Source organism: Pithys albifrons, chromosome 22, assembly GCF_047495875.1.
Source record: "Pithys albifrons albifrons isolate INPA30051 chromosome 22, PitAlb_v1, whole genome shotgun sequence".
Lineage (NCBI taxonomy): Eukaryota > Metazoa > Chordata > Aves > Passeriformes > Thamnophilidae > Pithys > Pithys albifrons.
Window position 1 is genome coordinate 9,053,541 of NC_092479.1, and position 27,324 is coordinate 9,080,864.

The 27,324-nt window shown below is 51.9% G+C and overlaps 2 protein-coding genes across 6 annotated transcripts in view; both read left to right on the forward strand.

Annotated features, from left to right (window-relative positions):
• The first annotated feature begins 2,912 nt into the window (after positions 1 to 2,912).
• LOC139681907 (tumor necrosis factor receptor superfamily member 8-like) lies at positions 2,913 to 17,831 on the forward strand. 2 transcript variants are annotated; one of them, XM_071575690.1, is made up of 12 exons: positions 2,913 to 2,991; positions 3,220 to 3,424; positions 9,127 to 9,217; positions 10,407 to 10,532; positions 11,150 to 11,305; positions 11,393 to 11,486; positions 11,906 to 12,189; positions 12,791 to 12,901; positions 13,379 to 13,426; positions 13,712 to 13,737; positions 14,584 to 14,791; positions 15,652 to 17,831. In XM_071575690.1, the coding sequence occupies exons 2-12, from the start codon at positions 3,353 to 3,355 to the stop codon at positions 15,894 to 15,896; spliced, it is 1,461 nt and encodes a 486-aa protein (XP_071431791.1). In that variant the 5' UTR covers positions 2,913 to 2,991; positions 3,220 to 3,352; the 3' UTR covers positions 15,897 to 17,831. The 2 variants fall into 2 exon arrangements, with proteins under 2 accessions (XP_071431791.1, XP_071431790.1); XM_071575689.1 differs by lacking the exons at positions 2,913 to 2,991; positions 13,379 to 13,426 and having other exon boundaries at positions 3,183 to 3,424.
• A 1,172-nt stretch (positions 17,832 to 19,003) lies between these two features.
• Positions 19,004 to 27,324, forward strand: part of VPS13D (vacuolar protein sorting 13 homolog D) — an 87,820-nt gene continuing 79,499 nt past the window's right edge. For all 4 annotated transcript variants that reach the window (XM_071575998.1, XM_071576002.1, XM_071575999.1 and 1 more), the window contains exons 1-11: positions 19,004 to 19,082; positions 21,149 to 21,317; positions 21,993 to 22,070; positions 22,303 to 22,493; positions 22,793 to 22,873; positions 23,198 to 23,314; positions 23,531 to 23,635; positions 23,965 to 24,135; positions 24,717 to 24,817; positions 25,690 to 25,858; positions 27,142 to 27,234. In XM_071575998.1, coding sequence (XP_071432099.1) covers positions 21,221 to 21,317; positions 21,993 to 22,070; positions 22,303 to 22,493; positions 22,793 to 22,873; positions 23,198 to 23,314; positions 23,531 to 23,635; positions 23,965 to 24,135; positions 24,717 to 24,817; positions 25,690 to 25,858; positions 27,142 to 27,234 — 1,203 coding nt within the window. In that variant the 5' untranslated portion in view covers positions 19,004 to 19,082; positions 21,149 to 21,220. The remainder of the gene's footprint in view (positions 19,083 to 21,148; positions 21,318 to 21,992; positions 22,071 to 22,302; positions 22,494 to 22,792; positions 22,874 to 23,197; positions 23,315 to 23,530; positions 23,636 to 23,964; positions 24,136 to 24,716; positions 24,818 to 25,689; positions 25,859 to 27,141; positions 27,235 to 27,324) is intronic.

Genomic DNA, 27,324 nt, shown 5'->3' on the forward strand with positions numbered 1-27,324 from the left:
TCAGCACGTCAGGCAATGACTGTCCAGAACCCTCAGGTGAAACATCTGCATGTGGCATGAACTCACTTTTTGAATCATTTGCAAACTTTGATTTTAGGGGCTTTCATCTCTGGAATTTGTGTTTTCAAAGCCCTGAAAAATGTGTTTTCAGAGCGTGTCAAATCTGAAAACACAAAGGTAGTTCTGCCCCTTCTCTGGAGTTAAAAACCTCCATGTCACCAGTTTCCTGATTAATGACAGATCAAACACAAGGACTTGGTTTTCTCCTTCAGCTGGTGTATTCCCTTGGCTCTGCAGAGCAAACCTTCCTCCTGGGAAGGATTGAGTCATGGGACAAAAGTTTTATGCTCTTTGAAAAAAATGCATCCTGAAAATCTTTCCATTTGTTTTTTCACAAAAATTATTTAATATTTCCTGACTTTGTAACGTTCTTTGTGTCAGCAAAGGAAAGCTCACCTTGCTTCTGTTATTAGGTAAGCTTTAAAACTTGGCTTTTCCATGAGGAGAATCAGGATGTCCAGAAGGGACAGGAGTTACCCCAAAAGCCTGTGACAGTGCTGGGGCTAATGTGTCCCACGTCTGAACCACCTGGCCAGTCTTGCCCAAACCTTTACTGTTTTCAAATTTGGATTTAAATGTAGAGAATTGAAACTTTTGGTGCTTTTCCAGTTTCTTCTGTCAAGAGCTTTGTCTGTGGAGAATGACCATGTGGAACTGTCCCACCCTTCCAGGAGCTGTGGTCAGAATTACTGAAAGTACAGACATGATGTGGTCTCTCGTCTAAGGTCATTTCTCTCTCTCCCCCAGCCTGTGGGCACAGTAATTCTGTGATGAGGTTTTGGTTTCTTTCATGGAAGGCAAGCCTTTCTTGAGAGAACTCAGCTCTCTGTCAGCTCTTCTCATTTTTCAGATTGACTCAAAATGTACTTTAGTTTTGAAGCCACTGTGGGTCAGAAAAAGTCATTTTATACACATTTATTTTATTACATTAATTTTATCACTTTGTGCAAGGCAATAGTATTAGTTGAGATAATAAAAACAGTTGTACGATTTTTTATCCACATAAAACTCAAATAAATGACATGGAGGTGTTTCTTCCAGTTACTGATGGGGCTTCTTTGGGAAAGCCCCCTCTGTTGTATTTGAAATCAAAACACCCAGTCTGACCTCAGTGCATTCAGTTGGGAGTGCAGGCTGGGATGTTCCCAGGAAACAACCTCTTCATTGCTGTTCTTTATTACAGGCTTGTAAGAGCTCTGTGTGGTGTAACAGCCTTTCTGACAAGCCAGCAGCAACAATAAGCACTTCTACTTTCCATCCTTTTAAATATCTTGTTCAGTCAAGAATGAGCTTAAGAAGCTCAAGGAAGAATGGCAGCTGGGAAACCTGGGGTGACTCTGGACAGGGGAGGGAATTCTTTCTCCTGAGAAGGGCTGACCTGCAGCCCCTCCCTCGGGGAGTGTGTCCCTCCACCCAAGGCATCTCCCTCATGCAGCCTCATAAATCCCAACAGCGTTCCCTCCTCAGCCAAATTTGACTGATGTTCCCCAGGAGGTTAAAAAATGATTGACACCATTCACTGAAAAGAGACTGATAGACACAAAATGCTCAGTGTGCTTGTTTCAGTCTTACTTTATCTGGAAAACAGAGAAGACTCTCCCTGCTGCCAGTTCTGGGAAGGTCTTTCACACAGTTTGTTTGTACTCACATACTTAGTTTTTGTAGCAGATACTCTGACCTCAGCAGTGGAACTTAAACCTTCCAGGCTGTCTCTTACATTGGTGCCTGTCCTGCTAGAAAAGCTTAGATGGGGCTGGGCAGAGAAAAAAATGCACAGAGGGGAGAGAAAAAAGCCAACCAGCTCCCCAACTGCCCTGACCACTGTGCCATTTGGAACTGCACTCAGAATGTGGGAGAATTGCTTGATGGCATTTATTACTGAAGACTAAGGTGCTTTCCAGCCCATTATTTTGCTGGGAAAACAGGGCTGTAATACTCTGACATACAAATACTTAGTTGTCTTTAGACTTTCAAGGGATATCTACCCCAATAGCTTTTACAGCTGAGAGAGCTTGGGAACTGAGCAGGGACCTGACAGAGGGCAGAGAGGTTGGAGTCATGTGCCAAATGCACCCCATGCAATGTGCTCCCAGTGCCTGGGGCTCCAACAGCCCTGGAGGAAGAAACCCAGGCAGGCAGTTCAAAAGAGGAGTTCCAGCTGAGAGCCAAAGGCACTGCAGAGGGTGTTGGCACAGGGGCCCTGTGGAATGCTCATCTTTGGTGCTCATGTGTGATTTGTGAGGTAGCTGTGGGTCTTTAGTAAAATAATCATTTATCCAGCTTTCAATCTTCCCTCATTTCTATTGTTTTTCTTCTTGCTGATAAGCAAGAGAAGCAGCAGCAGCAAAACCCCAGAGGTGTGAGAATTCGAATTGTCACGATTTTCCTGTGTACCTCAGAGAGGTTTTCAAGGCACTCTGCCCTTTTTGAAGTGGGTAACCCTCACTTGTAACAAAACTCCTGGGGCAGATAAGGCTTTGTGACACGTTCAAGCGAGTCAAACCTCTCCTGGCACCCGAACACAAACCATGCAGAGTAACAAAGGGAGCAAAGGGCGAGGAGCAGCCCCAGGGATGATGGTCAGCGGGAGGAATTTGTGGGACTGGAGGAAAGGGAAGGATTCTCAGTAGGATAGTCTGGGACATGCTGGTTTAAGTGGCGATGTGTAAAGCCCAAACCGTGGTGGAGTCACCCCAGGGCTGGTTGTGAGTCTTCGCTCACTCATCCAAACAGGAGTAAAATGACTGTACTGAACAAATGAGTATTTCTTACTGGGAACCGCCGGGGCTCGGTCGTGGCTCTTGAAGAAGTGGCGGCTGTGCCGGGGCAGGGCTTGGCCGAGTGCCCGCCCGGCTGTGCTGCGGCTGCCCTGGCACGGCTCGGGGAACCCGCACGGCTCGGGGTGAGACGGCACAGCCCGCACGGCTCGGGGTGAGTCCGCACAGCCCGCACGACTCGGGCGAACCCGCACAGCCCGCAAGGCTCGGGGGAACCCGCCCGGCTCGGGGGAACCCGCACACCCCGCACGGCTCGGGGTGAGCCCTCTCCGCACCGCGGCCGCTCGGACTGTGCTTTTGGTGGGTTTTTTTGGGGCGCAGCCTCCGCCCCTTCTAAACTGCTTTCTCCCCGCGCCTGATCCTCGGGGCCCGTCCCGAGCAGCTGCCACGGCCCCGCACTGAGCGAGACCCGCAGCGCGGCTGGGCCGGTCCGGACACGGTCCGGGCACCCCGACGGAGCGGCCGGCGGTGCCACCTGCGATGCTGCCGGCCGGGCACGTCTGACAGCGGCCCCGATGGCTGCCCGCAGCCTGGCACTGGCACTGCGGCTCCTGCTGCTCCTCCAGGTCACCCAGAGCGCCCCGCAGGTGAGGAGAGAGGTCACCAGAGCCTGCCGAGGGGTGGGCAGCGCTGGGGGTGGGAGGGCGGCGGGGCACGGGCACTGGGGCTGGGCAGCGTGGGGGCATGAAGGGAAAGGGCAGAGCTGTCGGGAGATGAAGGTACAAAGCTGGGCGGGCAGCAGTTTGCCCTCCAGGCAGCTCTGCAGGAGGAGCAGGGGCTCTGCTGGCTCTGCATCCCCACGTGGGCACTGCTGGAGCTGCTGCAGCTCCAGGGCCACCACAGCCAGGGCAGGTGGCACCGGGTGAGGGCTCTTCTCTCTGCCCTGTGCTCCGGGGCAGGCTCGTTCCCTGCAGAGCCCTGGGCAGAGGCTGCTGCCCACTCTGCTGCCCGGGGCAGCAGCGGCAAATGGAAAGGTGTGGAGGCAAAACAATAACGGACCTTCTTCTTTACCCCCCTCTGGCTCTGACTTCCTCACGAATCCAGTGCTATTTCTGAATCAAAATCACTTAGAAGAGGCACAGCCCTCGGGCTGCACTCTGCGAGCTGGAGGTGCTCCCCCGCTCCCCGCTCAGATCTTATCGGCTCCTGGGGTTTCTTCCACCCCGCTCTGCCGCTTCCCCCTCCTCCCGGGGGCACCTGGCAGCGAGCCCCCCCCGCTGGCACAACCCCCGGGCATCTCCATGGCCAACACGCTAAAACCAAGGTCAGCCACAGAGACTCTGCACAGGTAAATTCAAGTAGGTCAGTAATTGCACTCCTGGTCGGACCCTGCAATGGGCCACTCTCCCTTAGGCTGAAATGCAGGTGAATGTTAACCCAGGACACCTGGGGGAAATGCAGGAGTGTGTTAACCCAGGACACCTGGGGGAAATGCAGGAGTGTGTTAACCCAGGACACCTGGTGGAAATGCAGGAGTGTGTTAACCCAGGACACCTGGGGGAAATGCAGGTGTGGTAACCCAGGACACCTGGTGGAAATGCAGGTGAATGTTAACCCAGGACACCTGGTGGAAATGCAGGTGAATGTTAACCCAGGACACCTGGGGGAAATGCAGGTGTGTTAACCCAGGACACCTGGGGGAAATGCAGGTGTGGTAACCCAGGACACCTGGTGGAAATGCAGGTGAATGTTAACCCAGGACACCTGGGGGAAATGCAGGAGTGTGTTAACCCAGGACACCTGGGGGAAATGCAGGAGTGTGTTAACCCAGGACACCTGGTGGAAATGCAGGAGTGTGTTAACCCAGGACACCTGGGGGAAATGCAGGAGTGTGGTAACCCAGGACACCTGGTGGAAATGCAGGTGTGGTAACCCAGGACACCTGGTGGAAATGCAGGAGGGCGTTTGTTGCCCAAGGCTCCTGCCTGTCCTCTGGAGCTGAGCCACAGGGCAGTGCTTGGGCTGCCAGGAGGCTTTTCACAGGGCACTCACTCCATTAGATCTTTGAAAATAATGCAGTCCTGGATCCTCTTCACAGACATTTGAAAAAGCTCCTCCTGGCTCTTTTGGTAAGAGTAGGAGTTTGCTTTTGTGTCTTTAGCTGTAAATTCCCCTCCCACATTGCAAGTTTGCTCTACTTTTCCCTTGTTATCTGTCCTGCCACTGTCTCCTTCCTGGAGAACAGAAGGGTTGGAGTTTGCAGTCCCTGCTCACCTGGGGGTGCCTGGGAGGGTGTTTGGTGGGATGAACTTGTCTGGTCTGCTGAGGGCAAACTGCTTTAGGAGAAAGGCAGTGGAAAAAAGGAGAAAGGCAGTGAACAAAAAGGATTATATTTTTTCTATTTGCCATCACTTCTGGTAGTTTGTTCACAAAATGAAAGTGGCAATGAGAAAATTTGGTTTTCTGATGCTCATTTTCAGCATTCAGATTCACTGCAAAATCATCAGTTACCTGCAATAAACATGCAGGTCTTGCTGGGATAAGCAATTGACCCTTCACTGTCCCTTGAATTGCCTGTCACAGAAATACTTGGTGGAGTACAAATGATCCCATTTAATGCAAGCAAGTCAGAGGTTACTGGTCATATTTTAAAACCATGTTCCACCTACTTGAGTCCACAGTCTGGGGTTTGTTTCTCTTTATGTTCAGTGAACTCTCACTTGTTCATAATGTCTCTGCTATCAAACAGATGAACCTTGAAGGCTTAGACTACCTGCTGCTTTAGTGCTGTCAGAATTTGGCTGAAGCTTGACAGGCAGTTAACTGTTTTGCTGCCTATTAGTCAGTTCTAGAGTAGCCACTGCTGGCAGAATTGGCTTTTACCGTAATGTGCTTTCTTCTTGACTTACAGCTCATTTGTAGCAAATTTGATACTCTGTCTCACCAACACTTTTTCTCTATGAGCTCAAAAGGCCATAAATAAATGAGTCAAACCTCATCCTGAATGAATTGCAAGTAGCTCAAGGAGTTCAGCACCCTCTTTATTTAAATTGGAATAGCAAACTTATTTGTAGAAACAAGGAAAGTGAGAAGAGCTACAAAAAGCCAACTTTCTAAAAACAAATTCTCACAAGCAAGCACTGAAAAACCCAAATTTGTGTCCAATTGCTTTGTCTCTGGTTTTTCTATAACTGAGCCTTGATCTGCAACACATTCAGAAAAGCAAAAATAGTAGTTGGTCTCCTGAGTCACTGAGAGCAGCAAAGCCCCTTGGGCTCGGCTGGGGGAGCAGGACAGGCCAGGGGGCTGCAAAGCTGGGCTGGTGTCTGAGGGCAGCATGTGCTGGGGGGCTGAGGGGCAGAGCTGGGGGGCAGTGCCCGTGGAGCTGAGGGGCAGTGCTGAGGAGCTGAGGGGCAGTGCCCATGGAGCTGAGGGGCAGTGCCCGTGGAGCTGAGGGGCAGAGCTGAGGAGCTGAGGGGCAGTGCCCATGGAGCTGAGGGGCAGAGCTGAGGGGCAGAGCTGAGGGGGAGCTGAGGCAGTGCCCATGGAGCTGAGGGGCAGTGCCCGTGGAGCTGAGGGGCAGAGCTGGGGGCTGAGGGGGAGCTGGGAGGCAGAGCTGAGGGGCAGAGCTGAGGGGCAGTGCCCGTGGAGCTGAGGGGCAGAGCTGGGGGGCTGAGGGGCAGAGCCCATGGAGCTGGAGGGCAGTGCCCATGGAGCTGAGGAGCAGTGCCCATGGAGCTGAGGGGCAGAGCCCATGGAGCTGAGGGGCAGTGCCCATGGAGCTGGAGGGCAGTGCCCATGGAGCTGAGGGGCAGAGCTGGGAGCTGAGGGGCAGTGCCCATGGAGCTGAGGAGCAGTGCCCATGGAGCTGAGGAGCAGTGCCCATGGAGCTGAGGGGCAGAGCCCATGGAGCTGAGGGGCAGTGCCCATGGAGCTGGAGGGCAGTGCCCATGGAGCTGAGGGGCAGTGCCCATGGAGCTGGAGGGCAGTGCCCATGGAGCTGGAGGGCAGTGCCCATGGAGCTGAGGGGCAGTGCCCATGGAGCTGAGGGCTGGTGCTCCTGGAGTGCAGAGCTGCCCTCCTGTGGGAAGGGGGAAGGTCCAGAACTCTCCGCGTTATGTCCATTCTCCTGGTCGGTGTGGGGTGTGTGCCTGTCCCTGCAGTAACTGAGCCCTGCACTGGCATCGGGGGAATTCACAGCCAGAACGGGCACTGCTGTATCCGGGAGCAGAATTAACCCTGAATTCTTGATTTCTGTGTTTCAGACAAGAGAACTTTTTAAAAAGCAGCCCTTCCCTCACAGTTTTACACTATTCCTTTATTTAAACCCAGAAACACACAAATATTTTCTTATGTGGGGCACAGATAATTCAAGAATTTTTTTCCTCAGCCTGGTTTAACATTCAGCATAATTTGTGGTTGCCCAGGAGGACCAGGAGGAGAAAAACGTGTTTGTGGTGACTCCCCACAGCTCTACAGAGAAACCAGCCCAGGGTGCTGGAGCTGCACAGGATGCTGAAGTTTCTGAAATCTTTCTCAAAGCAGTGAATTCATTCACTTCGTGCCACTGCGGTGGCTCGGGAGGAGTTGTGTGTGTGGCTCGTGGTTTCCTGTGGCTCAGGTTGGCTCAGGGGCTGCCCGGCCAGGTGTGCCAGCCTGGCCAGATGTGCCAGCCCGGCCAGGTGTGCCAGCCCGGCCAGATGTGCCTGCCCGGCCAGGTGTGCCAGCCCGGCCAGGTGTGTCTGCCCGGCCAGATGTGCCTGCCCGGCCAGGTGTGCCAGCCCGGCCAGGTGTGTCTGCCCGGCCAGATGTGCCTGCCCGGCCAGGTGTGCCAGCCCGGCCAGGTGTGCCTGCCCGGCCAGGTGTGCCTGCCCGGCCAGATGTGCCTGCCCGGCCAGGTGTGCCAGCCCGGCCAGGTGTGCCTGCAGAGAGGGGAGGACACTCCCCTTCCTTTCCCTCCAGCCTGGAAGCTCCTCCCAGAGCAGGAACACACCGTGCGGTGACGGGGCAGGTCTGAGTCCTTTCCGTCTGCAGGGACAGGGACAGGGACAGGGACAGGGACAGGGACAGGGACAGGGACAGGGACAGGCTTGGAGGGACCTCCTGGCCCAGGGAAGGGGCCCGGAGGTGTCACCTTCTCACCTCTGGTACTGCAGCAGATGAAACCCGATGGTTTCAATGTGTTTCTATTTCTTGCCCTTTTGTTCATTTTCTCCTTGATTGAAAGTTCCTGTTTTCTGATGGAAGTTCAATAATTTCTGTGTGTTCTGTGTATCAAACAGAGCAGGCTGTGAATGAGTTGGGTGGTGACATTCTGCACAGGGGACAAGGGCAGCAGGTCTTATTTCAAAGGCCAGAGGGAAATTCAGCTGTAGAAAGTGAGATGGAGAGTTTCTGAAGTATTTAACTGCTCTGCAAGTATCGTGTGGGAAAATCTCAGGGGAATCTGCTGATTGATTCTTCACAAAAAATCACTGTTTATACCTTAATAGTGAAAATGAAATTCAGATTACAGCAGTTTTAGGGGATTATTAAGGGAGATGCCAAATTCAAAACTCAGATTTTCTCATCAGAGCACTTGTAGCTCTGTAATTTCCCCAAGCGTGGAGTGGCCCAGCCAGACCAAAACAAAGCCTTATAATGTTCTTGCTGCAATTCGTGGCTGAGTCTCATTTTCTGAGCCAATATTAGAACTGTTGCGTGGTGAGGGGGTTTCAACTCGCCAAGTATCAGTTATGGAGCAATGAAAGGTTATTTCTGACAACCTTCACTCGCAGCAGAAGTGGATGAATTGTTTGAATAAGGGCTTGTGGTGTGAACATTTGCAGCTTTCTTTCCAAGGCAAACCCTCCTGCTCTCAGTGTGGGATCTGCCCCTAAATAAGTGCAACAGTTTATTGGTTTATAATAAACACACCCTGAGGTTGTTGAATTCCACCCTTTTCCTGCATGAGTAACAGAAACTCGTTTGGTGCCAGCAGGAATTCCCCCTGTGCCAACATCAGGTGATGCTGCAGGTGGCACCACCTCTTACTCCACTGCACACAGACCTGAAAATCTGCCACAGATGTCAGGGATTTTTATTTTCCCCTAAAAAATCCTTACCTTGAATTAACATGGGACCCTTTCAAGCCAGTGATTTTTATGGTTTTTTTTTTTCATTTGCCAACTGCTGCAAGGGTTCCACAGGAGATGCAGATGATAAATTAGTTGCTTTGGGGAGACCTGACTTTTCAAAGAGCTGTGGGCTTTTCCTTGGCACCTGCCATCCCTTGGGACAGGAACTGGGACCTGCTCTAGTACAGAATTAGTTGTTTTCTAATTGTGTCTTTTGCTGTTGCAATTTGTAGGTGTCATTAACCTCACCTCACCCCTGTGCCACACAAGACAACTGGTTCTATGATGAAACTGCCCAGAGCTGCTGTTTCCAGTGTCCCTCAGGTCAGTAAATCTGTAATTCAGGCAAATTTCCAAGGAGCCTTTCTCGGAGGGGCAGCAGGAACTCTGGGTGTCTGCAGAGTTGTGGTTTGTCCCTGAAGGAAAGTGCCATTTCCTGAATCTTTGTCTGACTGAGCCCCGATCTGAGACTGCTCTGCCCTGTCCTGCTCCTGTGCAGGCAGACAAGGTGTAACTGCAAACTGGAGACCTTCACAGAACTGTGATGTGTTTTATATCACTGAAGCAGCCAGAAGTAGACAGGTCTAAGAATTCATTTCAAGTTGCCTCAGGGTGTGAAAGAGCCCAGTGAAATTGGGCTGAATGAGTTTCTGCTCAGAGACAAAAAGTACAAAGGAAAGTCTGGAAAATCTGACATTATTCTCATAGTCACAACAGCTTAGAAAGTGTCTCACACGAGGGAGGGAGGGAAGAGCCCCTGTGAGGGGACACAGGGAGCTTTGCCAGGGGCTGGGTGTGACTCAGAGGCTTATGAGGTCAGAGCAGGAAACACCTTGGTGAGACAAGAGCTCTGGGAAGGTCTGAAACTGCCCCTATTGGCCCCAAAACCCCCTCAGTGGGAGGGGCCTTTTGTGGTACTTCACCACCATCAGTATCTCCTCACAGAAATCTCTTCTTTGTCTTCTATTTTTGTTAAAGGAAATGCCTGACATTTGTTTGAGCTCTGATAACACAGAGGGTTCAGTGTTGCCAGCTGGGCCAGTGCCTGTCCCAGGACAGCAGCCCATGCCAGCTGGGCCAGTGCCTGTCCCAGGACAGCAGCCCATGCCAGCTGGGCCAGTGCCTGTCCTAGGACAGCAGCCCATGCCAGCTGGGCCAGTGTCTGTCCCAGGACAGCAGCCCATGCCAGCTGGGCCAGTGCCTGTCCCAGGACAGCAGCCCATGCCAGCTGGGCCAGTGCCTGTCCCAGGACAGCAGCCCATGCCAGCTGGGCCAGTGCCTGTCCCAGGACAGCAGCCCATGCCAGCTGGGCCAGTGCCTGTCCCAGGAGAGTGTGAGCCCTTTACCCTCAAATGGGAGGAGCAAATCTGTGCTAGAGAAGCCAAATGACAAAGAGAAGGCTGTGGTCGTGTGCCCACCAGGTAGAGGAGCCTCCAAGAACACCTGGGGTGGTTGTGCCCCCCTGCCCTGAGCATGCCCTGCATGTTGGCTCTGTTGGCTGCTCTCTCCCCAGGCTCTGTGCAGAAGAAGGGCTGTCCCCAGGACCCAGCCAAGGACTGTCTGAGCTGTGGGCAGGGGCAGTTTGTGAACATGGAGCAGCAGAAGCCCCGCTGTGACGCCTGTGTCTCCTGCACAGCAGGTTTGCTCTCCCCACCATGGACCTGCCATGTGTTCTGGCTGTGTGTTTTATTTACACTCCACTGGAATTGTGCAGCAGCAGAATTATCCATCCCTGGTGACCGAGTTAGAGCAGAATGTGACCAGTGTGGCTTCCTGGGTGACCTGGGCACTCCTGAAATTCCCTCCTCCAGTGCTGGCCAAGTCTGCTTTCTACTTTCTGTCTTACATTACAAGCCATTGCCTAAAGGCTTCTCCAATTATTCATGGTTTAAGTTGCCATCATGTGGCTTTAAACTCAAAGAGGGCAGGGTTAGATACTGAGAAAAAATCCCTTCCTGTGAGGGTGGGCAGGCCCTGGCACGGGTTGCCCAGAGAAGTTGTGGCTGTCTCATCCCTGGCAGTCTCCCAGGCCAGGCTGGACAGGGCTTGGAGCAGCCTGGGCTGGTGGGAGGTGACTGGGATGGCCTGGAGTGGAATGAGATGAGTCCCTTTGCCCTCAGCCATTCCCTGATCACAAACAGTGCCAGCCCCTTGCTCTGCCTCTGAGCCTTTGCACTGATGGTGCTCAGCTTTGCCCCCCTTGGCACTTCCCTCGCAGGGTGATCCTTTGTTACTGCCTGTGTTCCCTGCCCACAGAGCCTGACCTGGTGGAGAAGCAGCCCTGCTCCTTCAATGCCAGCAGTGTGTGTGAGTGCAGGGCAGGGCTGTTCTGCCAGACCTCCGTCACCCACACGTGCTCGCGGTGCCAGCGCCACACCGAGTGCCAGCCTGGCTTCGGGGTCAGGCTCCCAGGTAGGGCTTCCATCCCACCCACCCTGGGCTGGGCCAGGGGCCTGATGCCCCTGAGGGGGTCAGTCCTCAGTCACTGCTCTTATCCAGGCACTGCAACCCGTGATGTCACCTGTGAGGAGTGCCCTGCTGGCACCTTCTCTGGGCGCAGCTCCAGCACTGACACCTGCAAGCCCCACACAGAGTGAGTCCATGGCTCATTAACGGGACTGACTAATTAATTGGAATCAATGAAGGATGAGATGGGCTGTGTCTCTGCTGGTGCAAAGTGTACAGATCTCCCTTAGGGGCAGGGGCACAGCTTTGGGCCACAGGCACAGGTTGGAAATGCCCTCAGCAGCTGCTGCCCAGCTCGGGAGGGAGGGAAGGAACCCCCTCTTGCCTCCTCTTTAGTTTAGAGTGGAATTCCACACCCGTGTGAGGATCAGGTTTGCTTTCAGATCAAGAATTAATGCCATGGGGGGGGAGAAGAAGTTTAATGGCTTGGACACTGAAAGCAGTGATTGAAGATGGTACAAAAATGACCAAAGGTTTGTTTGTCACGTGGGAAATACTCACATCTTGTACCCTGTGGCACTGATACCTGTTCCCATTTGTTCCCAGCTGTGCCAAGTTAAACAAAGTGGCACTGAGCAAAGGCAATGCCACCCACGATCAGGTTTGCCTGGACCAATTGCCCACCTACCTCACTCAAAGCACTTTGCCCACGAGATTCAGCAACGAGACAGGTCCCTCTGACCCGAGGAGGCTGGAGGAGAGCCTGGTGACCATGGCTGGTGGGCACCTCTTCAGTGCCACCACAGCTGAAACCCCCAGCTCAACTCCCGAGGACAAAGCCCTGACTGGCACTTTCCCCACCTCAGCCAAGGGCAAGATGACAATGGGAGGTAACCAAGACAAGGCATTTACTGTCTAACATGTCTTTGGCACACACAGTTTTGGTGTGGGAGCCTCTTGCAAGTCCCCCACGACTTGTGAAAGGATGTCCTGGGTCTGTGTCTGAACACACAGATGTGCCCAGAGCTCCCCCTGTGCCCCTCCTCAGCCCCCTGTGCCCCTCCTCAGGCCCCCTGTGCCCCTCCTCAGCCCCCTGTGCCCCTCCTCAGCCCCCCTGTGCCCCTGCTCAGCCCCCCTGTGCCCCTGCTCAGCCCCCTGTGCCCCTCTCAGCCCCCCTGTGCCCCTGCTCAGCCCCCTGTGCCCCTCCTCAGCACCCCTGTGCCCCTGCTCAGCTCCCTGTGCCCCTCCTCAGCCCCCTGTGCCCCTGCTCAGCCCCCTGTGCCCCTGCTCAGCCCCCTGTGCCCCTGCTCAGCCCCCCTGTGCCCCTCTCAGCCCCCTGTGCCCCTCTCAGCCCCCTGTGCCCCTCTCAGCTCCCTGTGCCCCTCTCAGGCCCCTGTGCCCCTGCTCAGCCCCCCTGTGCCCCTGCTCAGCCCCCCTGTGCCCCTCTCAGCCCCCTGTGCCCCTCTCAGCTCCCTGTGCCCTGTGCTGCAGGTGTGCTGTTCTGGGCACTGACTCTCTGTGGGCTGGTGCTCCTTGGGGTTCTGCTGTTCCTCTGGAAGTGGAAGGTTTGCAAGAGGAGGATCCTCAACCTCAAAGGAAAGCGTGAGTTTTGGAAGCTGCCCCTCACGAGGTGCTGGTTGATCTCCCAGTGTAAGGCAGAGGGGAACTCACACACCCCAGAATTCTGTGGAGGTCACTGGGAGGAGGATGTTCCCTCCAGCCTGGGAGGGTTCTGGGCAAGGAAACAGGAAAAACTGAAGCAGCTGTGAGTTTGTGGAGGGCAGGAAAGGGTGACCAGCTGCTTCCTCCCTCAGCACAGACACCAATATCCAATGGCACCTGAAGGGTTGCCTGAGTATTTTTGGTTCTGGATGTGGGACTGGGCTTTGGGCATGAGAGGGGACTGGTTTTTACTGACACTGACCCTCTGTAGCTTTGCCTCTGTCCCGTGTGGGCTGTGCCTGTGGAGCCACATTCCCTCTGGTATAGAAAGCAGGATGTGCAGGTGGGAGCTGGGTTAGACCTGGGGGTGTGGCAGAGCTGGTGGAGCTGCAGGATCTGTGGTGTTTCTTTTATCAGCACATCTGCATCCTGTCATCACACACAAACACGCCCTCAGAGCTCCAGGTGAGTGACTGATGGACCAGCACTGATCCAAATGGCTAAAGAATAAGTGGATAGTTTAAACATGCACCTTCATTTTATAGAACTTTAATTTACAAAGGGGAAGCTTTTCATGTCAAACCTCTGTCTCTGCTGCCATGCAAAAGCCAGGGCTGTCTGGATGTGCCCAGTGGCACCAGATGGCATCAGATGCTTTAGGACATGGCTGGCTGATCTTTCAGAGCAAATATGAAGATTCTTGTGACTGTGTGAATTTTCTTCTGGTAATTTTTCCTCTTTCCATTGCAGGCTCTGACATAGTGAACAAATGTACAGTAAGTGTGAAAATATTCATGTTAATGTGACCCATGTTACTTTTAAATGTCCAGTTAGAGAGTGCAGCCTTTGGGTTGGACTCCCATCATCAGGGTACAGCAAGGAGCTGCACTAAGTCCTGCTGCTTTCCTGTCTTGGGCTGGGTTTAGTGTGGTGTTCACTGAGGTGATGCTGCTGCTGCTGCTGGTGAAGAGTCTGGTTTGGTGTTGTGCCATTCACGGTGCATTCCATGGGACAAGGTCCAACATCATGGGATGGACATGCCTGTTCTTCCCTCTGGGAGAGCCTTGTGTGGCAGTGCCACGGATTCTCACTGCTCCGGGCACACAGGGAGGATCTGTCATCTCTCTCCCTCCACACCCCCTTCTCTCTGGAGGGTTTGGCATCACTGTGCCCTGGGCACACTCTGGGTTTTAAATAAGGCCTTAAGTGATGCAGGAACGTAGCCCAAAGAGATTGAAGTTGCTGTGCCTGTCAGACACTCTGGAGTGTCCCCTCCCCGTGGCAGTGGCACTGTGAGGTCCCTGCTGTCCCCTCCCCATGGCAGTGTCACTGTGAGGTCCCTGCTGTCCCCTCCCCATGGCAGTGGCACTGTGAGGTCCCTGCTGTCCCCTCCCCATGGCAGTGTCACTGTGAGGTCCCTGCTGTCCCCTCCCCGTGGCAGTGTCACTGTGAGGTCCCTGCTGTCCCCTCCCCATGGCAGTGTCACTGTGAGGTCCCTGCTGTCCCCTCCCCGTGGCAGTGGCACTGTGAGGTCCCTGCTGTCCCCTCACTGCCCTGGGAGGTTCTGCAGGAGGTTCTGCTGCACCACCCACCCCACCTGTGCCCTCTGTTTGCATTGGCAGAAGATCCTCCTGACCACTGAGAGTGGGCCAGAAGAGAAGGAGTTAATGGACAGAGTGCTCCCCTTGGAACCCAACAACAACGTGGTGTCCAGCCCAGACAGGGCTCACAGTCCCCAGCGCGGTGGGGCCGAGGGGACCCCGAGTGGTGGGAATGGCCCAGACTGTCCCGGGGACCCTCGAGTCAGAGACCACACCAACAACAGGATTGGTGAGCTTTGGGCTTTTGCCACTTTCCCCTTGTTTTTCCAATTTTACAACCATGCTGACAGTGCCATTCTGGGATTATTTTGGATTATCAGTAAGATGCAAAGTGTTCAAATCTCCTGACAGAGACTGGGCTGGGTCTCCAGAATCTCTGACACACCAATACCTAATCATTGGAATATAACACTTTCTTATTTCAATGTTTGCCTCAGTCACTTTTGAATCTGAAAGAAAATTGCTGCCTTCCTCCTTTTCATTCCAGAAGATGTAAATTTACAGAAAAGGTTTGAAATCCAAAACATGGCAGCTGGAAAATGATGCTGTAACACTGAGTGGGGATGGTGGTTCACAACTAAAGCATCATTTTCTTCTCTTGCTTTCACTGTAATAGCTGGAACTGGGTCTCCCACGTGTTCCCATAAAGTCTTTGATGCTCTCCCATGGCAGAGGTGGGAAGTGAAGTCAGGCAAGGCAGCTCCCTCAGGGAGAACAGTTCCCTGAGGCACTGATGGCTTGAGACATTCTGGCAGGAGCCCAGGACTTCTGCCCAGTGCTGATCTTTTCCCAAAGGCTGCTTTCAATGCAGGTGGTGTTGTTTCTTGAAACAGCAGGAGAATAAACCTTGGATTCTTCATATCTAGATCCCAATTAATTGCTTCTTCTAGCAGGCTCTTGTGAGTACCTTCTGCCTTTTCTGCTTTGTCCCTCTCCTGCAGTCCTACCTCGAGCTCAGTGGCTTCATCTCTGACCTACTTGATCTCAAATGCCCAGAGGCCCAATAAAAAGTGTTGCATGAGAAGGAGCTGCCTCTGGGGCCAGCAGTGCTGGTTCACTCCCCTCAGCACTCCTTCCTTCCTTCCTCAGAAAAGCTCTACATCATGAACGCCGACACCGTCATCGTGGGCTCCGTCTCGGAAGTGCCAGGGGGCAAGAACTGCCCTGCCCGGGGGTGTGACAGCAATGCTGATGCCCAGGAGGTCATGGGAGAGGAACTGCCAATGCACTACCCAGAGCAGGAGACAGAGTCCTTCCCAGGGAATGACGTGATGCTTCCTGTGGAAGAGGAGGGGAAGGAATTCCACCACCCCACCACTGCCACTGAAAAGTGACAGCCCCCAGTGAGGAGTGAGGCTGCAGAGCCACCCAGAGAGACCCTGAGCTGGGTCTGGGAGGAGGGAGCACACCCAGTGCCTTGGGATACTGGGAGACCCCTGGAAAACACAGGACACACTGAAACAAGGAGAGCTGGAACCTCTTCCATCTACCCAATGACAGGGTCATCCAGGCCTTTGGCCTTCAGAGCTGATGTCAAATCTTTCTCTTCCCCTCCCTCTCCCAGTATGATGCTGGAAACAAATTTGAACCAAAGCTGCCTAATTAGAGGACATTTGATTGTCAGTTGAATCTCACAACTTGCTTAGTCTGCGCCAAGGAATGGACTGAAATCTCTGTCTGGTCACTTCGATCAGCTGTGAAGGTTCTGGCCAGGATTCCAACTCAAGCTTGAGATGCAGCCATGAACGTTGTTCAATAGGTTGTTTTTATTTCAGTACTTCCCATTTTGGCAAATATTTTGCAACATCTGGAATTTTCTTATGGCCTCTTGCCTGAAAGTGATGACAACTTCACTTTTCCTTAGCACAAAGAACTCTCAAGATTGTGGACCTCTTGTTTCCTGAGTAAATAGGATGAAAAGGTGCCACCCAGGCTCAGAAAACAGAAGGCAAATAAATGCATTGAGGTCCACTGTACTTCAGGCCATTCTTTCTAGGTTTCCAAGTCTGATTTTTACTATTTCAAATCATCAGTAGGTGTATAAAAACCAGCATCTTCTGATGGAAACTGCCTGAACTTCTGGCTCTTCAACCATGGGTTTCACCCAGTGTGGAGCCTGTAAGAAGGGAAATGAAGAAAAGAAACTATTTTTCTGCAGAAAGAAAGACTGAAAAAGAGGCACAGCCATTACATTCCATAACATTGTTGATAGCTACTTGTTTTAGAAGTGTTCATCATCGTCAGGGTGACACTGATTTGCATATCCCTTGGAAACAAACCCTTTTGTGGTTGACTGGCTTGTGTTATGCTGCCTGTTCAGTGACTGTAAATGGAATAATGCTGACTATACTTTTGCACAGGACAATGGAAAATGAGCAAGATCACAAAGTGTGTCTTAATAGTCAGAAAAGGAACCACAAAAACCATTATGTGCTTGATATTTTGCCCCGACTGAAGGACTGAAATAACGTAAGGGCATAAACAGCTTCTTGGCCCAACATTATCTGTGGCAGTCAGGGCTGTCAGTTTGGAGGAGCAGCTCAGCCTGGCTGGAGTCTCTGCCTGCACATCTGCCTTCCCCACAGCTCTGCAGCAGCAGCTGGATCTGGATCCAGGATGGCCAGGAGTTTGCTCAGCCTTTGCCATTCATTCATATCGCCCTTAGTTTTTCTTCCCTCTTTTGAATTTCCTGGTGCAATCTGCCTCCATTAGCACCTGTGGCAACAGGTCACAGACACCGTGCACTGTGTAAAGAGGGACATTTCACACTTTTAAACTGGTCTTTTTATTTCAGTGAGTGCCACTAGTTCTTGTCTTACAGAAGTCAGTGAGTAGCTTTTGTTTTGTTGGTTTGTTTTTTGGGTTTATTTTGCTACTGAGTTGCTTTTGTGATTCTTTATTGTATCCTCCTCAGCCTCCCAGCTGAGTTCCTGTCTCTTGATATTTCTCATGTAACTTGGATGCTCCAGTGCCTTGGTCATCTTAGTTGAACTCTCCCACATTTACAATAACTTCACTACAGACTTTATTTTAGAAAACACCAATTTGTGAACCCACAAACCAAAAAACCACATTCACCTGCTGTCACTGTCAGGGCTGCTCTGCAATGACAGCCAATTGTACAGCTCAGCTCTGTATCTATATAAAGCTTTTTTACTGGAACAGCTTTCTTGATGAAACATATTCATTGCAACCTGCTGGATGTGTAATAATCGGTTGGTTTAACAGTGCTGGTAATCTCGGAATTAAAGGCTACATGGATTTTAAGCCACGGCCGTGCTTTTCTTGGTGGCATGTAAAGGTTTCATTGTTGATCATTTCAGTGCCTGCAGCAGTTGCAGAAAAAATATTTTTGCAAGAAATCCACTTGAAGCTCATGAGGCCGCCAGGGGGCGGTAAGGAGCACAGCCGCCAGGGGGCGGTAAGGAGCACACCCACCCGCCAGGGGGCGGTAAGGAGCACAGCCGCCAGGGGGCGGTAAGGAGCACACCCTCCCGCCAGGGGGCGGTAAGGAGCACAGCCGCCAGGGGGCGGTAAGGGGCACACCCGCCAGGGGGCGGTAAGGAGCACAGCCGCCAGGGGGCGGTAATGAGCACACCCACCCGCCAGGGGGCGGTAAGGAGCACAGCCGCCAGGGGGCGGTAAGGAGCACAGCACACCCGCCAGGGGGCGGTAAGGAGCACAGCCCGCCAGGGGGCGGTAAGGAGCACAGCCGCCAGGGGGCAGTAAGGAGCACAGCCCGCCAGGGGGCGGTAAGGAGCACAGCCCGCCAGGGGGCGGTAAGGAGCACACTCACCCGCCAGGGGGCGGTAAGGAGCACACCCGCCAGGGGGCGGTAAGGGGCACAGCCGCCAGGGGGCGGTAAGGAGCACACTCACCCGCCAGGGGGCGGTAAGGAGCAGAGCACAGCCGCCAGGGGGCGGTAAGGAGCACACTCACCCGCCAGGGGGCGGTAAGGAGCAGAGCACAGCCGCCAGGGGGCGGTAAGGAGCACACTCACCCGCCAGGGGGCGGTAAGGAGCAGAGCACAGCCGCCAGGGGGCGGTAAGGAGCACACCCACCCGCCAGGGGGCGCTAAGGAGCACAGCCGCCAGGGGGCGGTAAGGGGCACAGCCGCCAGGGGGCGGTAAGGAGCACACCCACCCGCCAGGGGGCGGTAAGGAGCACAGCCGCCAGGGGGCGGTAAGGAGCACACCCACCCGCCAGGGGGCGGTAAGGGGCACACCCGCCAGGGGGCGGTAAGGAGCACAGCCGCCAGGGGGCGGTAAGGAGCACACTCACCCGCCAGGGGGCGGTAAGGGGCACACCCGCCAGGGGGCGGTAAGGAGCACAGCCGCCAGGGGGCGGTAAGGAGCACAGCCGCCAGGGGGCGGTAAGGAGCACACCCACCCGCCAGGGGGCGCTAAGGAGCACAGCCGCCAGGGGGCGGTGCCGAGCCCAGCCCGCCCTCAGGGGCGGTGCCGATCGATCGCTCGGCGCTCCCGCCGCCCGTGCCGCCCCCGAGCCCGCCCGGAGCGCAGGTGGGTGGGGGGGGCCGGGGGGACACGTGAGGGACTCACAGGGGGGACAGACCGGAGGGGACACGGAGGGACCGGGGGGACACGGGGACAGCCCCGGCCCCGCTCCCCTTCACTGCTGCGTCAGCCGCCGCTGCCGGCCCGGGCCCTCCTGCCGCGCCGGCCGGTGGGCGAGGGGGCGGCGCCGGGGCCGGGGCAGGGGCCAGGCCGGGCTCCCCCCGCGGGGCAGCGCGGGGACGGGCCGGGGGGCCGCAGGGCCTGCCCGCCCGCCCTGCGGGCCGCTCTGGCCGGGGGGCCTCGGGGCCCGCCCGGGCCGGGCCGGACTGACACGCTGGGCCCGCCCGGGCCGGGGGTCTCTGCCCCGGCGGTCCCAGCACAGGCCCGGCCCCGGCAGGCCCCGTTCCCGCCGGGCCGTGCTGCCCTCACAGCCCCGGCTGTGCCGCGTGAGTTCCGTGTCAGGGAAACTAAAGCAGGCACAGAAATAAATGGGTTGCTTCGCTCCGCCAGCGGCACAGGAGTGCCATTTTTACTATGATTAAAAATGTAAAAGCCTGAAAACACTGCGAAGGTTCCCGGGTGGTTTTTCCGTCCCACAGTGCAGGTTAAGGAGGTTTTTGCCTGTTCCAGCCTCGGTGCCCCCAGGGCTGGAGCTGCGCGGGCACTGCGGGGTCTCAGGGCCGATCATCCCCTCTCTGCTCCCAAATTCTGCACATCTTTCCTCTGCTTTGCCTCCAAACACCTGTAGATTTCTCTTTTATTAACTTGTTTTTTGTTAGCAATATGACAAGATGACAGGGTTTGCTTTTGATTGATCTTCAGCTTTCTTGTTGCTTTTATTGGAATGAAAACCTGCAATATAAGCTGTGGCCCATAAATACAAGTGCTCAGGCTTTGTTATGTGCATTAATACTATTGGGCTTGAAAACTGCCGAGAAACTTTGCAAAGCCAGAAACGTTCAACACAAATTTAACCTGAGGCTGTGACAGTGCAGTTCCCCTGCTGCCCTTTCTGTTTGCCTGTGCAGGACAGCATGGTTTCACTTTCTGCCTTCAGAAAGAGCCTTTCGTTATTTCCTTAGTTCGGGTTATTTTATTTAACTGTGAGTTGAATATTTTCACTGGCTTTTAAAAAAAGAAAGGCTTAAATGGGGTTGCCCAAAGTCAAGCAAACCTCACCATGAGAAAACCCTCAATGCTAATGTGAAATTTAAAATGTGCCTCTTGAAGTTGTTGTTTCCTTCTGTTGTCAGATGTAAATGACTTCTGTCTCTTGCTTTCTGCTCTGTGGAACTCAGTGGTTGAGGGAGGTCTGGGGGACTGGGAGAGTTTTTTAAGCACAAAGGGGATATGGGTAGTCCATTCTGCCCCAAAGGAATGGCCCGTGTGCTTTTCCCTGACTGTGCCAGCTCCATCCTGCCCCTGCAGAACCTCCCAGGGCTTTTGCAATTCAGTGGTTAAAGACTTGCACAGCGACCTTGGGGTTTCTCTGCCCTGGTTACCAACAATTTGAGCCAGAAGTGGCTGGAGAAGGAGCTGTTGGCCAGGGGTGCTGCTCTGGTGGAGCCTCTCCCTTCCCCAGTGCAGGAATCGCTGCTGTCACTTTGCAGACCTGCTGGAGTAACTGGTGATGAGCTATTTTGGGGCCGTGTATCTGGTTACTTCCCACACACAGGCTCTCCCAAAAAGGGAGCCAGGGAGTTGCTTCACAGATGTCATGTAAGAATTCTACAGAAAGGCAGTCACAGCTCTGGGGTGCTGAACCAGTGGGAGGAAATGTGGCACCAGAGGTCGAGGAGGCCTGTGCAAAAGTGCTTCAGGTCAGCGTGGAAGTTTGGCCTGCCCTTTTCTGGAACAGGATTGTGGATTGGCCTTGTCAGTTATTGCAACAGAATGTGGTGTTTTGTGTGAAACCCTTTTGACACACAAAGCATTTTTAAGGTAGAAATCAAACCTAGTGCTTTTGCTTCTCTTTAGGCAGACCACAGTAAGAATTGCAGTCACAGTGGGATGTCAGCTCTGCTGAGAGGGGATATTTCAAACAATAATTTTCTGCTTGTTTTTTCTTTCAGAGCAAGACTAATTATGGAACAGCAATCCCCAAAATGACAGCAAACCATTAGGTGCCTCCCTCCAGGACAGTCATGTTGGAAGGATTGGTGGCCTGGGTCCTCAACACCTACCTGGGCAAATATGTCACCAACCTGAACACAGACCAGCTCTCCGTGGCCCTTCTCAAGGGTGAGGGAGGCCTGGGGCATTTTCACACTGTCATTTCAAACAAGAGCAGTGTCATGTTCTTGTAATGACTGGAAGGTGAAATAGAAGTAATCACTTGATGTTGTGTTTAACATCAGAGTTGGTGCTAGAACTTTCCTGTGGCAGGAATTGTTCTGCAGTCTTTGCTTCTTCCCTTTTGGTGCTTGTAGTTCCTGCCCTGTAATCTGATTTGTGTCATGGTGTGGCCATGAGTTCTGTACTTTGGACATCCTCCACTCTGCTCTCTGCTTCACCCTTTGCTGCTGTTTCTGCTGTTTCTGAACAGTGTTTTGTGACACTCAAAGGCTTTTCTGTGTGAGCTTTTGACAATACTAAGAAGGTAACTCTGTCTTTTGACAAGTCAATAAGGACAGGCTTCTTCCCTGGTTCCAGTGCAGTTCAGATCTCAAACTCACACAGTTTGCTTCTAGGTGACCTCAGCAATAGTTTGAGCACATGACACCAGGCAATTAACAAGCTTATTAAGTAACCACTGTGATGGTAACACAACCTGAAGTGGTAGGTTGGCTCTGCTCATTAAATCCTCTTTGATTTTTTTAAAAGCACCTTGCCAGTCATTTTAGGCTTCCAGTGTCCCAGCTGGCTCTTCAGCATAATTTTGTTTAGCAGACTTGTCTTTTTTTCTGCTTTGTGTAGGTGCTGTTGAATTGGAAAACTTGCCCCTGAAAAAAGATGCTTTAAAGGAACTGGAATTACCATTTGAAGTAAAGGCAGGTTTGTATTTTGCTCGTGTGTGCAGGACAGATGTTTTGTGAGCAGGAAATATTGCAGGTTTTAGGGGACCCCTTACCTGGGAGTCAGGGCTTGAAGAAATGGGCTGGCCTGATTTTCAGGTTGTCTCCTTTTAGCTTGTTTGTTTCCTACACCACTTTTCTTTTGAGGTTTTCTGGGGGATAACACAGTGAGTTTTCACAGGAATCTGAGTGTCTCTGGTTTTTATATCCAGGTTTCATTGGCAAAATAACACTGCAGATCCCCTTCTGTCGTCCCCATGTGGATCCCTGGGTGATCTCTGTCTCAAAGCTGCACTTAATTGGTGCACCAGAAAGAAAAGGAGAGTTTGATGAGGAAAGGGAGAGGTTGCAGGAGAGAGAACACAAGAAAGCCCTTCTGCTGGCACTGGAAGAAAAATGGAAGGTGAGTCACACTTGTGTTTCATGGTGAAGAAACCTCTGTGGTGCATGGATTGTATTTAACTCTCCTATCAAGTGGGAGAACAAATGCACAGGAAATGAAGTCAGAATTTGATTTGTACTTGCTGACATGCTGCAATTTGTGCCCCACCCCTCACCACCATGTCCCACAAGTGCTGGAGATACTGGAGTAGTTGGGGTTTTTCCTTCTCCCTGTTAATGGTGGTTTCTGTGTAAAAAGGTGTATTATCTCTGACCAGCTGTTGCAGTGGTTCCAAGTGCTTACCCTGTTTTCTCTTTTAGAAAGAACAACAGCAGAAGGGGGAATCTTACTGGTACTCAGTCACTGCATCTGTAGTCACAAGGATTGTAGAGAACATTGAAGTAAGTCCTTGAGTCTTTGGTTGGCAGTTACACATTTACAATGGAGAGTAATAGTGGGGTAGCAAAAAAAGTACACTGTGTTTGGAAGTAGCTTGTTGGTTTTGGGGAGAAGGGCAGGAACCAGTGGGGTCTGAGGAGAAGACAGAACAAGAGAATCCAAATACAGAAATGAGGAACAGGATTTCTGTGAGGTCTAAAAAACTACCAGAAATTTGTAGGAGAATTGCAGAAATTAAATAGTAAATTGCCTCAGTATTAATGAGAAGTACTGCTGTGTGCTCTAGTGATGGACACAGCATGTCTAGCAATGTTTTTTCTGCCTAGTTAAAAATCCAGGATGTGCATTTGAGGTTTGAAGATGGTGTCACCAACCCCTCACAGCCCTTTGCCTTTGGTGTGTGCATCAAAAACGTCTCCATGCAGAATGCAGTGTCTGAACCAGTAAGTGCAATTTGTGCAGGAGCTCCTGGCAGCCCAGGGGGGATCCTGCATTTCGGGGTGCTGGTAAATGCTCAGTAAACCATGTGGCATTTAATAATCTTTTGGTTGTTGTAAGAAATTGATTCTGAGCATTTCCTGTTGTTTATTGGGTATGTAGAACTAAAAACTCGCCATGTGCTGTGTGATCTTGACTTTAGTCCACTTTTTCTACTCCAGCTGGAGAAGCTGATGAGGAAAAAGCAGATGGATGTTGCTGACTTCAGTGTTTATTGGGATACCAGCTGCACTTTGCTGGGTGACCTGCCCCCTGCTCAGCTGCAGGTACAGTGCAGAGGGCTTGGATATGAAAGAGAAATTGCTGTTAGTGTCCCTCCTATACTGCAGACCCAAGTGACTGAGAATTTATTGGAGCTGATGTTTTTAAGAGCACCAGAAGCTCCTGGATTCATGCTTTAAGGGCAGGGTGTATGTGCAATCCACAGAGCTGTGCTGTGACATGCCTTGGTTTGCTTTGGAAGAGAGAACACGTTTAAGAGGGTTTTTGAATGGACTGGCCTGCAAATAAAGTACATTCCAGTAGACAGAGCCAGTGCATCCTGGTAAGTATTGTATGCTGACTTCTTAGAGAATAATGTGGTTGTAACCCACAGGAAGCAATGGACAGAAGCATGGAGAGCCGTGCTCACAACTACATCCTGGAGCCTGTCTGCACTGCTGCTCTGCTCAAGAGGAACTGCTCCAAGGAGCCCCTCAGGTCCCGCCACACCCCACGGCTGGAGTGTGACATTCAGCTGGAGACCATCCCCCTGAAGCTTTCACAGGTAACCAGCCACTTACCTCTCAGGAGCTGAACCAGAGATCATAAAACCATGGCAGGGTTTCTAACAGCTTAAATACCATTATTGTCCCATAAAATTAATACTCTGAAAGATGTTGTTTGAGAGGCAGCTCAAAAGGATATACTGAGTATAGCCAAGCTTTCTAAATTATTTGATTATTTTCCTGCAATTGATTATTGCAAGAAAATTAAATATTTTGTTTATTGTAGTAACAGGAGGGATGCATGTGGGAGTTTTAGTCTATAGAATGTACTGTAGCAGCTGATGTTATGTTGATAACTGAGGTGGAAGGAGATTTCATTCTGTGCAGTTGTGAACAAAGAAGCTGTAAAGGGAATGTCCCACATGCTGGGAGCAGATATGTGAACACTGGAGAACAAAATTACGAGTTATGATTAACAAATTATGATTAACATGGGTCTAAATGCTGAAGCCACGTGCAGGCCATCGGTGCAGATAAACTCACTGTGTGGTTGGGATGTTGTTTGGGTTTTTCCCTTCCCCTTTGCTTTGGAAAACACTCCAATATTGCCTCATTGATTTGTGTATTATTTCACTAAAAGATGCAGTATCAGCAGATCATGGAATTTTTAAAAGAACTGGCTAGAAAGGAACGACAGCTTAAATTCAGGAAGTGGAGACCAAAAGTTACAGTAACAGAGAAGTAAGTACCTCTCCATATGTGATATACTGGGGAAACCAGAATGAGTCAAATACAAAAAGGTACATCATAATCAAATATTAGAAATCCAGTTTAATGTTTTGTTCCTCTACCTCATAAATCGGTTTTAAATATTCAGACATAATTCAGACTTAACATTATCCTTGCCTGGGGCTTTCAGTGCTGCCTGTGTAACTCACCATTCTGACTGTGCCTGGTCCATGGCAGCTGGGCCGAGTCCCACTGGAGAGGAGGGACTCTGGGCAGTGCTGTCCTGCACAGGGTGTGGGACCAGCCCATCTGCTGGCATGGAGCTGCTGCTTTGCTGCCCACTGCTTTGCCCTGGGTCTGCTGGACCTTCTCCCAGTCTGGCATGCCCCTGGGCTGGTGTTTCTGCCATCCTGGTGGCACAGTGTTGTTGATGCCATCCTGGTGGCACAGCGGTGTTTCTGCCATCCTGGTGGCAGAGCAGTGTTGATGCCATCCTGGTGACAGAGTGGTGTTGCTGCCATCCTGGTGGCACAGTGGTGTTGATGCCATCCTGGTGGCACAGTGGTGTTGATGCCATCCTGGTGACCCGCTGTTCCTCTGTTGCAGCTGCCGGCAGTGGTGGCTGTTTGCCCTGGTCTCCTGGACCTGTCCCCAGTCTGGCATGCCCTTGGGCTGGTTCCTATGCCATCCTGGTGGCACAGTGGTGTTTCTGCCATCCTGGTGACCCGCTGTTCCTCTGTTGCAGCTGCCGGCAGTGGTGGCTGTTTGCCCTGGTCTCCTGGACCTGTCCCCAGTCTGGCATGCCCTTGGGCTGGTTCCTATGCCATCCTGGTGGCACAGTGGTGTTTCTGCCATCCTGGTGACCCGCTGTTCCTCTGTTGCAGCTGCCGGCAGTGGTGGCTGTTTGCCCTGAACGCCAACCTGGCCGCCATCCGGGAGCAGCGCCAGCGCTGCACGTGGCGGTTCGCGCTGCGCCGGGCGAGGGACGCCCTGTGCTACACCCACTGGTACTACAGCAAGCTGAAGGGAGAGCCCCTGACTGCTGCAGAGCAGGTACTGACCTCTGAGTGCCTCCTACAGTGTTCAGCAGTCACCTTGGATTGCTCTGTTCCATCTTTCCGAATTTCAAATCTGGTCTGGTGTAGAAACATCTCTAGTGGTGCTGTGGCCATCTCTGCTGAACAGACTGTCTGCTGACCACAGCTGAGCTTTCAAAGATGAAACCTGGGCCTGTGGGAGGTGTGTGTGCTGCAGGGTTCTTGTGCTTTTGTTTTGCTTGGCAAAAAGCTGTCTGATTTTGAGCTGTAACTGGTGTTCACCAAAAATAGCATTAGCTGCTCTAGAATGCTCATGTCAGCCTGTGATTTGCTTTCTTAAATCACGTTCTCTATAGATCCAAAACATACTTAAGCATCAGAAATGTGCCTCCTATATGGTTGGGTAGATAACTGGGAAAAATTTGGGCTAGTTGACTGTGTCTGGTGTTCCTTTATTGGTTTTTTGTTTTTACACAGTTGATTTTAGGATGAAGAATTTGGTGCCCCCCAAAATGAACCTGGGACCTACTTTAGAAACTAAAAACCCTATGAAATGTAATTACCTGCTTTTTATCTTTAGGTATATTGGCACTTTTTTGTTAAATCAGCTGAGGGCACCACATACCTCACCTGTCTTAATTACAGGTGCAATTCTGTTCATCCTTTAAATTGTCTGTAGTCTGTACTTGTCTTAGACATGAATGTAGGAGTAGGTCAATATACAGGACTTTGTATAATACCTGGGGAAACAGGACACTTGTTTTCATAGGGCTTGTGTTCAGCAGAGCTGTGAAGTGTTCCAAGGGCAATGGCAGTGCTCTAGAAAAATGACTTTCACTTTCTTGTGCTGTGGCAGATTTTTTAGACTTGGGTGAAGTCATCAGTTTGCACAAACAACTTGTTAATCAGTCTGGAGAAGACAACATGCCTGAGTAACTGACTATGAATACTACACTGTCCTAATTTACACAGTTCATTTCCTCCACCTTCTTTACTCAACAGCTGCTTTTTTTTGCTCCTGGCTAACCTGTTAAATCAGGTTACTTTCCACAGCTTAAGTTCTGTGCTGCAAATCTTGCTCCTGATTTGTGACAGGAGGATACAGTTGGGGAAGGAATTTTTACCCTGTGAAGTGTTAAACTAATGTATTTTACAATGCAATTAAACTGTATGTGCAGTTACCCATGACTTTGTTGATTTTCACATGCTGAGGCACTGGATTATGAGCATTAATGCCACCTTAGTTTTTCCTACAAGTCTCTAACAATGCAGAGGTGTTTGACATGTTTGTCTCTCCAGGCAGAAATGCGTCGTATTGAGGATGAGCAGACTTACGAAGAGCTGAAGATTCTGTATGAGATAGTTCACAACAAATTTCATGACCTAGCTGAGGTGAGGAACCTTCTCCATAGAGGGTGATGTTGGCAATCTTTAGCTGATTATTCTGAGGTGTGGTGTTCTGTTGGGGAGCCTTAGCTTTGA